Source organism: Triticum dicoccoides, chromosome 5A, assembly GCF_002162155.2.
Source record: "Triticum dicoccoides isolate Atlit2015 ecotype Zavitan chromosome 5A, WEW_v2.0, whole genome shotgun sequence".
Classification (NCBI taxonomy): domain Eukaryota; kingdom Viridiplantae; phylum Streptophyta; class Magnoliopsida; order Poales; family Poaceae; genus Triticum; species Triticum dicoccoides.
Genome location: NC_041388.1, coordinates 525,209,504 through 525,222,236, shown reverse-complemented (window position 1 = coordinate 525,222,236; position 12,733 = coordinate 525,209,504). Strand labels below are relative to the sequence as shown.

Sequence of the window (12,733 nt, the reverse complement as noted above, 5' to 3'; positions counted from 1 at the left end):
TTTTAACCATTCACATAGTTTGGTGTACTGCTTGACTTGAGTTTATAATTTATAGAAGTAAATATTTTTTTATACTTATTGTCGATGTTAAGGCTAGTATTGTATTATTTATCTAAAGACCAATAAATCGCATTATGTGTGTAAGCAGTTTCCAAAACTCATTAGTTTCTGTGTGGAAAATAAAGACGTACCAAAATATATGGTGTCCATGCGATAATTTGTTCCATTTTGTAACTCCTACCTTCATGGCATCTTATTTGTGATCACGGTGTAGAAATTCGTAGTGGCATACATCGCAAGTATTTCTCATTCAGAAAACAAACACTATTTTATTTTGATATGCATGAATTTTTTTAAAACTTTCTGATCATAAATGTTAAAACCTATGACTTGTGGAATTCTTGAAAGCAATATTGGCCATTGATCTCTTATTTGCGAGCTTATAGAGAAAAGGCCCTTCAAATAAGTTAAATTATTTTGTCAGGGATAAAGTTAATTATCACATATTGCAATAGTAAACAACGAGCACTTAACAAGGAAGACAAAGAGCATGTTGCTTGATAGTTGCACCTGTATTTAGTAACTAAGGAATGGAGGAAAATAGCCATTTGCAACTTAGCAAACTCAGCACCAACACATAATCGCAAACCTCCTCCGAAGGCCATGAAGTCTTTGGAGGCTCCACCAAGTGGCTCGGCAATTTCCTGCATAAATAGAATACTCAATACTATTTGTTATATTGAAACACAATAATTAATTTATGCATAAATAAATACACTCCACTAAATTAACTTTCATTGGTTATAATTGTATCAATGGTGAGATACTTTATCATCTTTATGCTTCTTGTGATCTATTGTTTTTCTTTATAAAGAATTTTTTAAAGTTAACTTGACTAGGGCTAGCATCACAACTTCTCTTTCCCCCACTCTCTTTCTCGTTCGTTATATCCTCCCAAGGGAGGAAACGCATTCATATGATTGGGTACATAAAGGTCTTATAAATTTACATAAGAAACTTTTATAGCTGGTATAATATTTCAGTTAGTCTGCCATTCTCCTTTTCAACGTTCATGTCATTTTTCCTCCAGCAAAGCCATGTGGCCTATGTTTCTCCAAGACCATCGGCATGCACATTCCCTAATTGCCAATACCGCCATTCCTGACCACGTCTTCTACACGCCGTAACATTAGTGAGTGTTGACATGGACATGTACAACATGATCACCGAGTGCATATGCATACCTAGATAACAATTCAGGAGACACTAAGTGTGGGCAAAATTGTATAGTACCAGTGCTAAGGCAGATGCTAGTACATGAAAACACAAAAGGTCAGCACCACCACTAAGTTTAGCATCCAACACAAAACTAATTTTTTTTTCATTTGTGCTTATCCTCCTTAGCATCTATTGGTGATGGTAAGAGATGTTGCTAAATATGTTGGTAAAGAGAGAGAAACCTATTTTTCCCTTAAAGTTTATCTAGTCTAGTGTATAAGAGCATCTACAGCCGGGCACCACAAACCCACCCCAAATGGCAGGGCGAAAGGCCCGGTCAATGACCGGTAAAAAAACGACCCAGATGGGCACCACAAATGGGCCTCAAACGCCCGGGCTACCTGGCACCCCTCATATCCAGCCCAAAGATGGGGCGAACATGGGGAGGCCCGGGCGTGTCCACCACGTCTGACTGACGATGGGTCCCACACGGAATCGCCTGGAAATCCAACAGTCTGACAGGCGACTCCTCCGGTGGGGGTGTGAAAGTTGCGTGGCGCCGCTCCGGCTCGGCGCCTGAGGCCAAAGTTCAGTTATTTAAGTCGGCTGGCGTCCCCAACCCTAGCCACAACCTCTTCCGCCCTCTCCACGCCACCAGCCCGAGTGCATTTCTCTTCGTCTCCACCCCCGCTTCCCTTGTTGTCTGCCATGGCCCGACAAAAGAAGATGACCTATGCTATGCTCACACCAGAGCGCCCTTCCAGATCGAGGAGGGGAATCGGGCGAGGCGCGCCTCCCGCGTCGCAGCTGGCCTGCCTCCGGACTCGTCGGAGCCGGAGCAGGAGGAGTCGAAGGACGGAGAGGAGAGGAGAAGCAGTCGGTTCCGATGGAGGTGGCGAATCTGGAGGAGGACGAGGCGGAGCAGCCAGAGGAGGAGCTGGCGTCGGCTGCGGGCTTCGGCATGTAGGACATCGAGGCGGAGTTCGCGGTCGCCCAAGCAGCCGAGATGGCGAAGCAGCAGGCCATCCTCGAGTCCATCCAGGATAAGGCCTATGTGAAGGCCAACTGACAGTTCATCCGGTAGGAACGGGTGGCGACTGACATGCTTTTCACCGAACTCGACGCGGAGGCAGAGGTGGAGGCCGATGCGGAGCAGCCGGAGTTGCGGCTGCCGCCCATATACCCGGAGCCGGGCACGGAGACATTGGACATCTTCGACGAGGATTATGGTAGTATAGGTTATTTGGTCTACATAGTACGTAGATTTTCTCGTTTGCATGTTTTGTATGGATTTAAGGTTTTAAATATGAGGTATCCAGATACAGAGAAGTAAATTTGAAGTGTGACCGGTCACTGCCCGCGGACGCGCCTGGGCACGTTCATGGGCATTTAAGGGTCCGAATTTGCTGTCGGCGGATGTAGATGCTCTAATGTATGGATGCGGGTGCCCTAAATGCTCTTTGCCTCCAAAAGTCATGTATCCCTCCTCCACGTTCTCCATCATGTCCACTCTCCCACCACACAATGCAGACCTTTTGTCACCATATCTTCACCACTATCGTAACATCCATGTGCGTTTTCACTGGCATGTTCATCATGAGCACTAGGCATCACCTATGTATAATCATACTTTGCCTCAAGTCTGGACGCACATTTTATAAAAATGACCACAATGTATAAGGTCACTTTTGCCATTAGCTAGGACCCACGTATTTGGTTGAGAGGGGGAGAGAGAGAATACTCATTGTTTATTGCTTATGGGCAGCCCACAAGCCTAAGGCCACCCGTAATCTTAAGGTCAACTTTATTTTTCAAACAATGTTTAAGGTTGACCTTAAGCTTTGCCACACAGGCCTTAAGGCCAAGTTTTTGCACATTGTGGCTGCCCTAACCATAATAACTCTATGGCAGTCTGCACCATTGGCGACACCACCTACCATCTCGCTCCGTCGAACTACTCCAAACTACCTACATATATTTGTCTTTTCTAAATAAAAAACCTACATATATCTGCCTGGTCCATCTTAGAGGCCCATATAAATTATCCTACGTAGCAACTATTATTGCAGACTTCATAAAATATAATGAGGAGTTGCCATTGTGGACGCGCCGCTATCTTTATATACTTGATAAGTGGTGACATGCATGCAGTACAAGAATGCACCACTATGTTGACATGAATTAGCGAGTATTTAGCATTTTCTAGTTCCACACCTTTAGATATGTGTGGTTTGATTTAGAGGAAGGACGAGAAAATTCACTTAGAAGTTCACTAACCTTCCACCTCCAAGGGTTGAATACATTGGGGTCCTCATAAATAGTAGGATTAAGGTGAACAATGGAAGGACAAACCATGACCTTTGATCCTTTTGGGATAGTGTAAGCTGCACGAACAAAACAATGGAAAGGTTATATTGTTAAATCGACACAACAAGCCAACTTATAACAACTATAACTCCTCAAAGAAATGAACAGTCATAGAGAACCAACTTGTGGTTGGATAGTTATGAGGGCAGTGGAACCCCAGCTCACAATTGATTCAACCTCAGATTTGACGCTTTGATGTCATATAAAGGCAGCGTATATATTCTTGTGGGAGGCAACATTCTCGTCAATAGAGAACACACCCATAGTGACTTCGTAAATTTGAAGACCCGCCCATTCTATCTCTGGAAGGTGCTCATAGAGGTAGTGTGTGCATACGTACATTTATAGGGGTGAGTGTATGTATGTTTTATGAGCGTTCTGCGTCTGTACTGTGTTCATAAAAACAGCCATACCGGTTTTTAGGAAAAAATGACTATCAATTAGGCACAATATAAAATATATTTAGAAAATCCTTACCTCAACAATTATCATCGAAATTCCATTTCGGCTGCGGCCCAGGTAGCACCTTGATGAGTTCTATGTACTACTAGCAAATCGGCATTTCCTATTAGGCGCCACAGGCGCCAGTTAATGTGCATTTTTGTAAACTGGCGCTTGTGGCGTCCGTAAATGGGTCGGCCCATCTAGGCGCGGGTTGACATTTTCTTTTTTGAAAATTCTATGAATTTTTTTGAATATCTATGAACTTTTTGAAAATTTCAAAAGTATTGTTTCAGATTGGTCAAGTTTTTTGAATATCGATAATATTTTTTGAAATTTGATGAACATCTTTTTGAAAATGAATGAATTTTTTTATTTATGAATTTTTTTTAAGTTCAATGAAGTTTTTATTAAAAAAATGAACTTTTTTGAATTTATACTTTAAAAAATAATGAACTGTTGCTAAATTGGATGAACTTTTTTTCAATTTGAATGAATTTTTTTCAAATTTATGATTTTTTACAAAATTGATGAACCTTTTTTAAAAATATGAAAAAAATTCAAATGGATGAACCTTTTTTTCGTTAAATCTTTAAACCTTTTTTGATTTTATATTTTTATTTTCGTAACGAAAAAACAAACAAATTTGGGGCAGCACACTAGTGGGCCGGTCCATGCTAGCAGCGCTGCAGGCGCCGGATCGTTAACGGGCGCGTGCAGCTCTGTATAAGGACCTCCCTAGCAAAACCTCTGGTCGGTCCAGGTCCAACAACAACACCTCTTATTTTAATGGAGGACCTGACCCAACCCAATTAACCTAAAAAGAAAATAAAAAAAAGCCCAGGTGCACACACAACGCACAAAGGCTCTACATTTAAAAATAGGGCATTTCCTATTTGGCGCCACAGGCGCCGGTTAATGTGTTATTTTGCTAACCGGCGCCTGTGGCAAAGATAGATGGGCCGGCCCATTTGGTACAACAGATTTCAAACCCGATGAACTTTATCAAACTCGATGAACTTTTTTCTTAATTCGATGAACTTTTTTCCAAACTTGATGAACTTTTTTCGAACTCGGTGAACTTTTTTCAAAATTCGTTGAACTTTTTTCAAAATCGGTGAACTTTTTTAAAATATCGGTGAACTTTTTTTCAAAATCGATGAACTGTTTTCATTTTTTGTGAACTGTTTTCCGAATACGATGAACTTTTTCAAAATTGATGAACTTTTTTCAATTTTGTGAACTGATTTGGGCCTGTAGAGATTCGACCCATTTGCCCCAGCTGCAGGCACCAGTTAGCCTAACTGGCGCCTGTAGCGCTGAATAGGAGCTCCCTAAAAATAGGTGATCCTCAAAAAAAGAATATCTAAAAATAGGTCTCCCAGTTAGCCATACAGTCCACACACGGATATAGGCTTTCCATAGGGTTTAATCACATGCAAATTTCTTCATAAAAAATATATTCATAGGCAAACTACAAAAATGCTAGACCTACAGGCTCCAACTTACAGATTTCAGCTTCTGGAGGTGATCCCCCCTAATCCCCAACTAGCCCTCTCTAAATTGCGTCGTGGGTTCCCATAATATCCAACCAAATAATGCCATGTCACCCCATAAAGCCGTAAGAGAATTCCTTAGTTTTTTTTCCGTAAATGTAGCATAGCTCGGCAAACTGTGTGTGCTCTTTTAATCCATGGATGTGTGGTTCTGTTTTGTCCGAGCAGTCCTCTAAAAGAGTTCTCTTTTTTTTGCGGGACTCTAAAAAAGTTCTCAACGACTCTACTTTTTCTATTGGGATTGTAGTCTACATTTACAGATTATATATGAGATTATTTCAATTGTGAAATAAGTTAGTCCACAAACTCTGTTCTACGTCTTCTTTACAATTACTTTATAAAGTTCATTTCAAACGTAACCATGTGTTTATCAGATATAGTATTATATGCACTTTTGCAAAATTGGTGAAAGTATATATATTGCACGTAACATGTTGCAATAATCTGAGTAGTGAATGATGTCATAGCTATACCAAGTTGCAAGTATTGTACTTTGCACAAAACATTACAAGTGTACAATTGTTTTGTGAAAACAAAATCCTAATATCCTCAACCGTCCAAAGAGGATTGACAACATAGGTTGCATATCATGATTTTCTTTATTTGGTTCATTGACTTACTATTAAGAAGCACCCGAGCCTTAGTACGCAAAACAAAGACATACTCCCTCCTTTCCCGTTGAGAGGGCTTATCTCAACCTTTTTTGTTTTTCTGATTTAAAAGAGCCCATCTCCATCTCCTATTGAGATTCGGCGTATTAAATCTTTGTATGCAAGAATTAAAAAGGAACACATCAATGCATGTAATGTTCCTACTCATCTAGGCCAAGTATGCATGCACTGCAATTAATCCAAATTAATGGATTTGTTTAATTTGGGTAAGTTTGTAAAGAATGAGATGCATTCCTCCACTCATCATCTGCCTTGATTGATATATTTTAGATTTGAGCCCTGTAAACCAGAAAGGATGGAGTACTTCAACTAGAATTTCATGCATACAGAAGCTAGTGAGCTCTATTTTTTATCTTTGAAATAAACATGTATTTTTTTTGTCGACCGCGAACTTTAGAATTGCATCCATTTATACCATATTTTAAATTTGGACTGATCAACGATGTCGGAGCTATCAAGTCCTCTACACTTGTAGTCGATTGTTTGGTAGTAGCCAACATGGTCTCATGTATTGTTCGTTTGGAGGGGTCTTGCGGTGAAGTCAGAGTCACTTGCTCGGGGAGAAGTGATGTCGATGGCATGGCAGGTGACCTCGATGGTGTTTTCTCCTCAGTGATGTGTGTGGGTCTTGCGGGGAGCCAGATAGACCGGTACCCTATCTCGTCGGCGTGTTGAAACAGTTTTCGCCAGAGTTTTTGTTAATTAACTGAGCAACTCTCTTCTACCTTTTCAATGAATCAGGACCTAAGGGACCGTGTTTCAAAGAAATCTCATGAAGTAGTTCCCTTGTGAAGATAGAAGTGAGGCGCCAAAGGAAGAAATAGAGTGGGGCCACCTATTACGGTTTGGGGCAGCATAACAGGGTGGGAACCCATCAATATGTTATGCTGAATGTTTGGGTATCCCAAAATTTATATATGATGGAGCTTCACAAAAATATAGTTATATGCAATGAGTAATTGTAATTCTGATTCGAGGTTTGCTTCTAAATTAGAACTCTAAACAAGGTTCGAATTTGTATTCCACTACCCAATTGGGAACTTAGATAAGAAAAGGTATGATTCACATTGCCAGTCGGTATATGTTTTTCTTTAGAAAATGAAAGCTTGATTACATCTGTTTGTATCATTTAAGGATACACACAACCAAATCATTATACTCCCTCCACTCCATAATGTAGTGCATATAATTTAAAAAAAAAAAGACGAACTTTGCACACTGTGACCAAATTAATAGAGAAAACTATTTTATCTGCAATGCCAAATAAAATATGAAACTACATCTTATGATAAATCTAATGATATATGTTTGGCATTCTATTTCTAAATGTAATTTTACTCTCCACAAACTTGGTCAAGGTTTGACGTTTTTAAAAATCTATTTGCACTATATTATGGAACGGGGAGAGTATAAGAACGTAAAAATCAGCCAATATATATGGTAACAATGGTTATAGATTATACTTAAATAAATTATTGTTACCTTTTATGTGAACATCCTCTCTTGCTTTCTTAAATAATAATGGAGCAATATTGGCCATTCTTAATGACTCGTGTATGACCTACAGGCATAAGAACAATAAAGCAAACGAGAATTGACATCGATAAAATAGATAAATGCAAGTAGTGGAAGAAATCAGAAACACTATATGAAATTGGGTTTCTTGCTGGGTGTATCTCAGAAACACTATACATACACAAGATGTAAATTTCATGGATTTGTATTCCTCCCATGTGATTTCAGCATCAGGACTTGCCCTTCTTTTCCGAATGTTCTCATGTTCGTCCTGCAAGAATCAGTCTTATCTCATAAGTTTTCAACAAAACAGATGGATGTCCGCCTAGATGTGTAAGTTATGCATCTCTTTACCGAAAATTCATATATCAAAAGTTACTAGAAGTCCCTTTGGGAACATTCCATAAAAGTTACTAGAAGAGAACTTCTATATCCACTTTAGTAATACTGTACTACCTCCATTCCTAATTATAAGACGTTGCCCCAACGTCTTATAATAGAGGTAGTAATAGTTTGTAATACAAAATACTTTTGCACCAAACCAGTTGGGCTCGCTTTTGTATCCCGGCTTGGATTTAATAGATAAGGAAAAAGGAAAGATGGTGAAGCTCACTCAAATATTAGAAAGGCCGTGAACAAGCATGAGTATATGTCAAACTTTTTATATTTGACCAAGTTCATAGAAAAAAATCAACATCAATCAACAATACAAATTGTTCGACATTTTTTCTATAAGTTTGGTCAAACCAAAAGCCAAAACATGCATGACTTACATTCTGAGATGAAGGGGGTATGATTTTTACCTGATATTGGGTTTTCCCCTATATAAATATAAAATATCAATGCAGCAGTGTTATTGAAGTGCGCCTCTGTCTTTTCTTACCGTTAGTTCTTGCAAGGCCTTGGGATTGTCTGTCAGAAACTTGATTGCAGCAGTTATCCCGGACGACGTTGTCTCGAAGCCAGCGAAGAGCAGCAGGAAGATCAAATTCAGTGCAAAATTGTCGCTCATTGCAAGCTTGTCCTCCTTGATAGTGTCGATCAAGAGATCAATAAAATCAACTTTTTCCAGTCGAGAAGGTGCCTTTTTCCTTTCATCGAAAAGTTTACGCAGTATCTTCATGACTTCCTTGCGCCCCTGGGAAAGAACAGAGCTTTGAATTAGCAACTGTGCTAGCTGATTCTGAATCTCCAGACATGTTGCTAACAGTAGCTGGGAGCTTATTGCTAATTGTGGATTAGCCTTTAATAAGAATTCCAAAAATGTGCATATTCTGTAGGTTTACCTGCATACACTGGTAGAAGGCTGTCCCAGGAATGTAAAGTGGAAACGCTAGGAGCCCCCGAATGAACGCGTCGAACTGTTTCCACAGCTTCCCGTCTGAACTTGAGGAGTCGTAGCTGATGAGTCTCTTGGCTGTCACGCTGAATATCATCTGGAAGAGGGTAAAGTTGGGGAGAGTCAGATCGTCTGGGACACAGACAGATAAATTTGCTTATTTACTTTGAAAACAGTATCGATCGACTGAGTGAGACATGCATACACTGGAGGTCGCCTCCTTGAGCTCGACGCTTGGCAGGTCAAGCCACGAGAGCAGGCTCGCCTGAGCCGTCCTCTGCACGTCCTGGAGCAGGACCAGCCTGAGGTTCTCGGGGCCGAAGATCCGGAGGATGAGGTTCTTGGCGTGCTTGTGGAAGGACCCCATGGATGGGATGATGCTCTCGGCGCCGAAGATCCTCATCACCGACTCCGGCCACCAGTTCTCGAAGAGCCTCTCGTCTTGCTGGAACACCAGGTTGTTCAGCTCCGCGTCGAGGGAAACGATGAGGTCTACGCCGATCAAATTCGTCCTGAAAATCGGGCCGTACCTGAAATTTGAACCATTTGTTTAGATACTCACAGTATTTTATTGCCAAGTAATCCGTTAAAATAGTTGCAAACGGAGTTATGCGGTTCATGCTCTGTTTGCGTCACGATTTTATCTTACTCTACAATCCTGTTTGGAAGATTACCTTTCAATGCGTCGCTTGAAGAACGGGTGCAGCTCCAGCGATGGGCTCCCGGCGAAGAACTGGAGGGTCTCCCCGAGGACGGGGAGACCCCTGGACCCCGGCGGCAGCCTCCCTTTTGCCGTGATTGAGCTACTGCAGTACCATCTGAATAACCAAAGGATTAATAACGAAGCTAACACCGCAGCCGCTCCCTGGAGAACGGAGCCAGGCATGGCCGAAGCCCATCGGTCACTACCCTCCATTTGCTGCTCTGCTTGCAGTATGCTAGATAGTCTTCCTCATGGCGTATATATAGACGCGATTGTAGCACAATTGCCGCTTTGTGCTGCACCTCTGAAGTTAGGTAACCAAGCAGGCATATTTGAAAATGTCTTACACCTCTGAAAATTAAAATATTGTATTTTGCATATAGTATCTTTTTTACGGGGTTCGGTAAAGATTTTTTTTTGCGGGAGTCGGTAATGATAATTAGCTAGCTTTAAAAAGCAAAGATAATTAGCTAAACAAAAATTGGAATGGTATAAGCCCTGTGCTTTTTTGTAATAAAAAAGAAGAGACTGTCTGTATTTTTTTCCTGATTACCAGTTCAGTGCCAAACCATTACTCGGGGAAAAGTATTATACAGAGCCTTAGCACTTCTCATAATCCTTATAATAGTTTATTCAAGTTGTATTCGTATCCTCCGACGTAGCACTGGAACTGTGGCTGGAAAAACTACAGGAAAAGCATTTTTTGCCTTGTTTTCGCCGTAAAACAAGTGTAAATTGTTGGCCGCTCGGCTTATATCAGTGTAAACCAAGTGTATCTTTTGCCTGGATTATCATTTGACTGCTAAGAGCAACTCTAGCAGACCTCGCATCCCGCTCCGACCCGTAAAATAACCACCAAAATGCGGATCGGGGCGAAAAAATCTGCCCGATCAGATCCCGCATTCCGCCCCGGCCCGCAAAAAATTTTAGGGGGCGCGGCAAAATCCCTAGCCCAACCCGGAAAAACACGGCTTTCCGCCTCGCGGCTGTGGTGCCCTGCATATAAGCGGAAGCGGTTGGTGGGGGGACATTTCATCTCGTGCTTTCTTCCACCAACCTCCTCTTCTCTCCCCCCTCGCGCCGCCGCCGGCCGCTGCCCAATATTCCGGCGAAAGCAGTCGGCAGGAGCACGCCAGAAGGCGCCACGCGCACGAGGCCTCCCCTCCCTTCCCCCCTGCGTCAGCGGCCGCCGGATTTTGCAGATCTGCGGCACTTCATCGCGGTCCACCGGATTTGGCTTTTCCGGCCGCCGGTTGCTGCCCCAAGCGATGGAATGGTCGGGGAGCCTCTCCCGCAGCCCAGGCAGGTACTGCTTCGTCCGCCCGCCGCCTCTCAAGGTTTGCGTGCATGGATTCGTCCGGCCGTCCACCGGGGTCCGCGCTCGCGCAACGTCTTTGTGGCTTGCCGATGCCGCTCATAGAGTGCGACGACTACACGTGGAAAGTGTTGCAGTTCACTTCGGGCACGCCGAAGCACCCCGGATGGGTGTTCTTCAAATGCGAAAATGACGGGGTACGTGCACTTGCGGTAGCTCATTTTGTGGCTCATTATTTGGTTCAATTGCAGTAGCTCATTTTGAACATGCTCACTCATTGTGTGTAGGAAGATGGATGCTCATTTTGGTTTTGGGAAGGCGAATACATTGATTTGTTGATAGAAAGAAAATTAATAGATGTTCGTGCACTTCTTAGTAGAATCGAATGCAATGAATCGGGTGCATGTGCAACTAGAGGGAAGCAACGTCTACTTCTTTCGAACCAAAGATGAAGAAAGAAGAATGCAAAATCAAAGAATCCGCAGATCAACAATGAATGCATGGAGAAGATATTAGTCCAACTAGTGGGAGCAGTTATGGAAGTTGGAAATCTTCTAAAATGAATACTTGTGGTTCTTGTTTTCTTTGGTCTTACTATTCTAGCAAAGATTTGGTGATGTCTATGTATCCAATATTGTTGAAAAAGCAAAAAAAAGCATTATGTTGGATCAAATTAAGGTGCAAATTTAGGTTTTCCGGGTCGGGAGGAGTTGCGCCCGATCAGACCCCGCAAAGCCGACCCGTAAAAGAGCATATTCCACAAATATTCTTTTTTACGGATCCGTTATGCAGGGTCTGAATCTGCAGCCGTCCGCGCCGACCTGCAAAGCCGTTTTTCTGTGAACTGCAAACGCGTTTTGTGGGCCGGCCGGATACGGGATCTGTTAGAGTTGCTCTAAACCTCCGGAAAAAGTATTCTACTGGGCATTGGTACTTATTCTGACCCTTATAGTAGTTTATTTCAATCGTACTCTTATCCCTGGACGTAGCACTAGGGAACCTGTGGCTGGAGAGAATCTCCCATGGTGGAGAAATGCAAAATGGTAAACTCTATGGAGACACATGTCGTGTCATTTCATCATCGAAATGGAACTGACTTACGACCAACCTCGTTGGAGGCCTCCTTCCTTCTGTGAATCAGGGAACCGGATTCTCTAACATAGAGAAGGAAAGTCACAATGCTACAGTCCTAACCTACTGTAAAATGAAGAAGGGAAGTTAGAGAAGGTTAGTAGGTATTAGCAGGTTGTTTACTATTGATATTTACTGTAGATATAAATAATTTAATGTTAGAGGATCCGGTTCCATGAACCCGGAGGGGGGGGGGGTGATAATTCTTGCAAGAAAATATAAATGAAATGGATACAAAATAGCATGTCACCCAAATTGTATTTTGAAAAGTGAGGCACAACCAAGTGAAGAATCAAGTTTCTTGCCACGATCACCAAGGTTTCTAAACAAACTCATTTTCAAGATGAATTTTACACATGATCAACATGTCAGTTTTGAGCACATCCAAGTATGAAAATATAAATGAAATGGATACAAAATAGCATGTCACCCAAATTGTATTTTGAAAAGTGAGGCACAACCAAGTGAAGAATCAAG

The 12,733-nt window shown here is 41.9% G+C and overlaps 1 protein-coding gene across 1 annotated transcript in view; it reads right to left on the bottom strand.

Annotated features, from left to right (window-relative positions):
* Window positions 1–10,020, bottom strand: part of LOC119302504 (cytochrome P450 87A3-like) — a 14,326-nt gene extending 4,306 nt beyond the window's left edge. The window contains exons 1-8 of the mRNA XM_037579536.1: window positions 9,782–10,020; window positions 9,313–9,637; window positions 9,055–9,204; window positions 8,652–8,906; window positions 7,950–8,039; window positions 7,736–7,814; window positions 3,496–3,602; window positions 571–704 (exon numbers count right to left, since the gene is read on the bottom strand). Of these exons, the coding sequence (XP_037435433.1) occupies window positions 571–704; window positions 3,496–3,602; window positions 7,736–7,814; window positions 7,950–8,039; window positions 8,652–8,906; window positions 9,055–9,204; window positions 9,313–9,637; window positions 9,782–9,993 (1,352 nt within the window). The 5' untranslated portion in view covers window positions 9,994–10,020. The remainder of the gene's footprint in view (window positions 1–570; window positions 705–3,495; window positions 3,603–7,735; window positions 7,815–7,949; window positions 8,040–8,651; window positions 8,907–9,054; window positions 9,205–9,312; window positions 9,638–9,781) is intronic.
* Window positions 10,021–12,733: the final 2,713 nt, after the last annotated feature.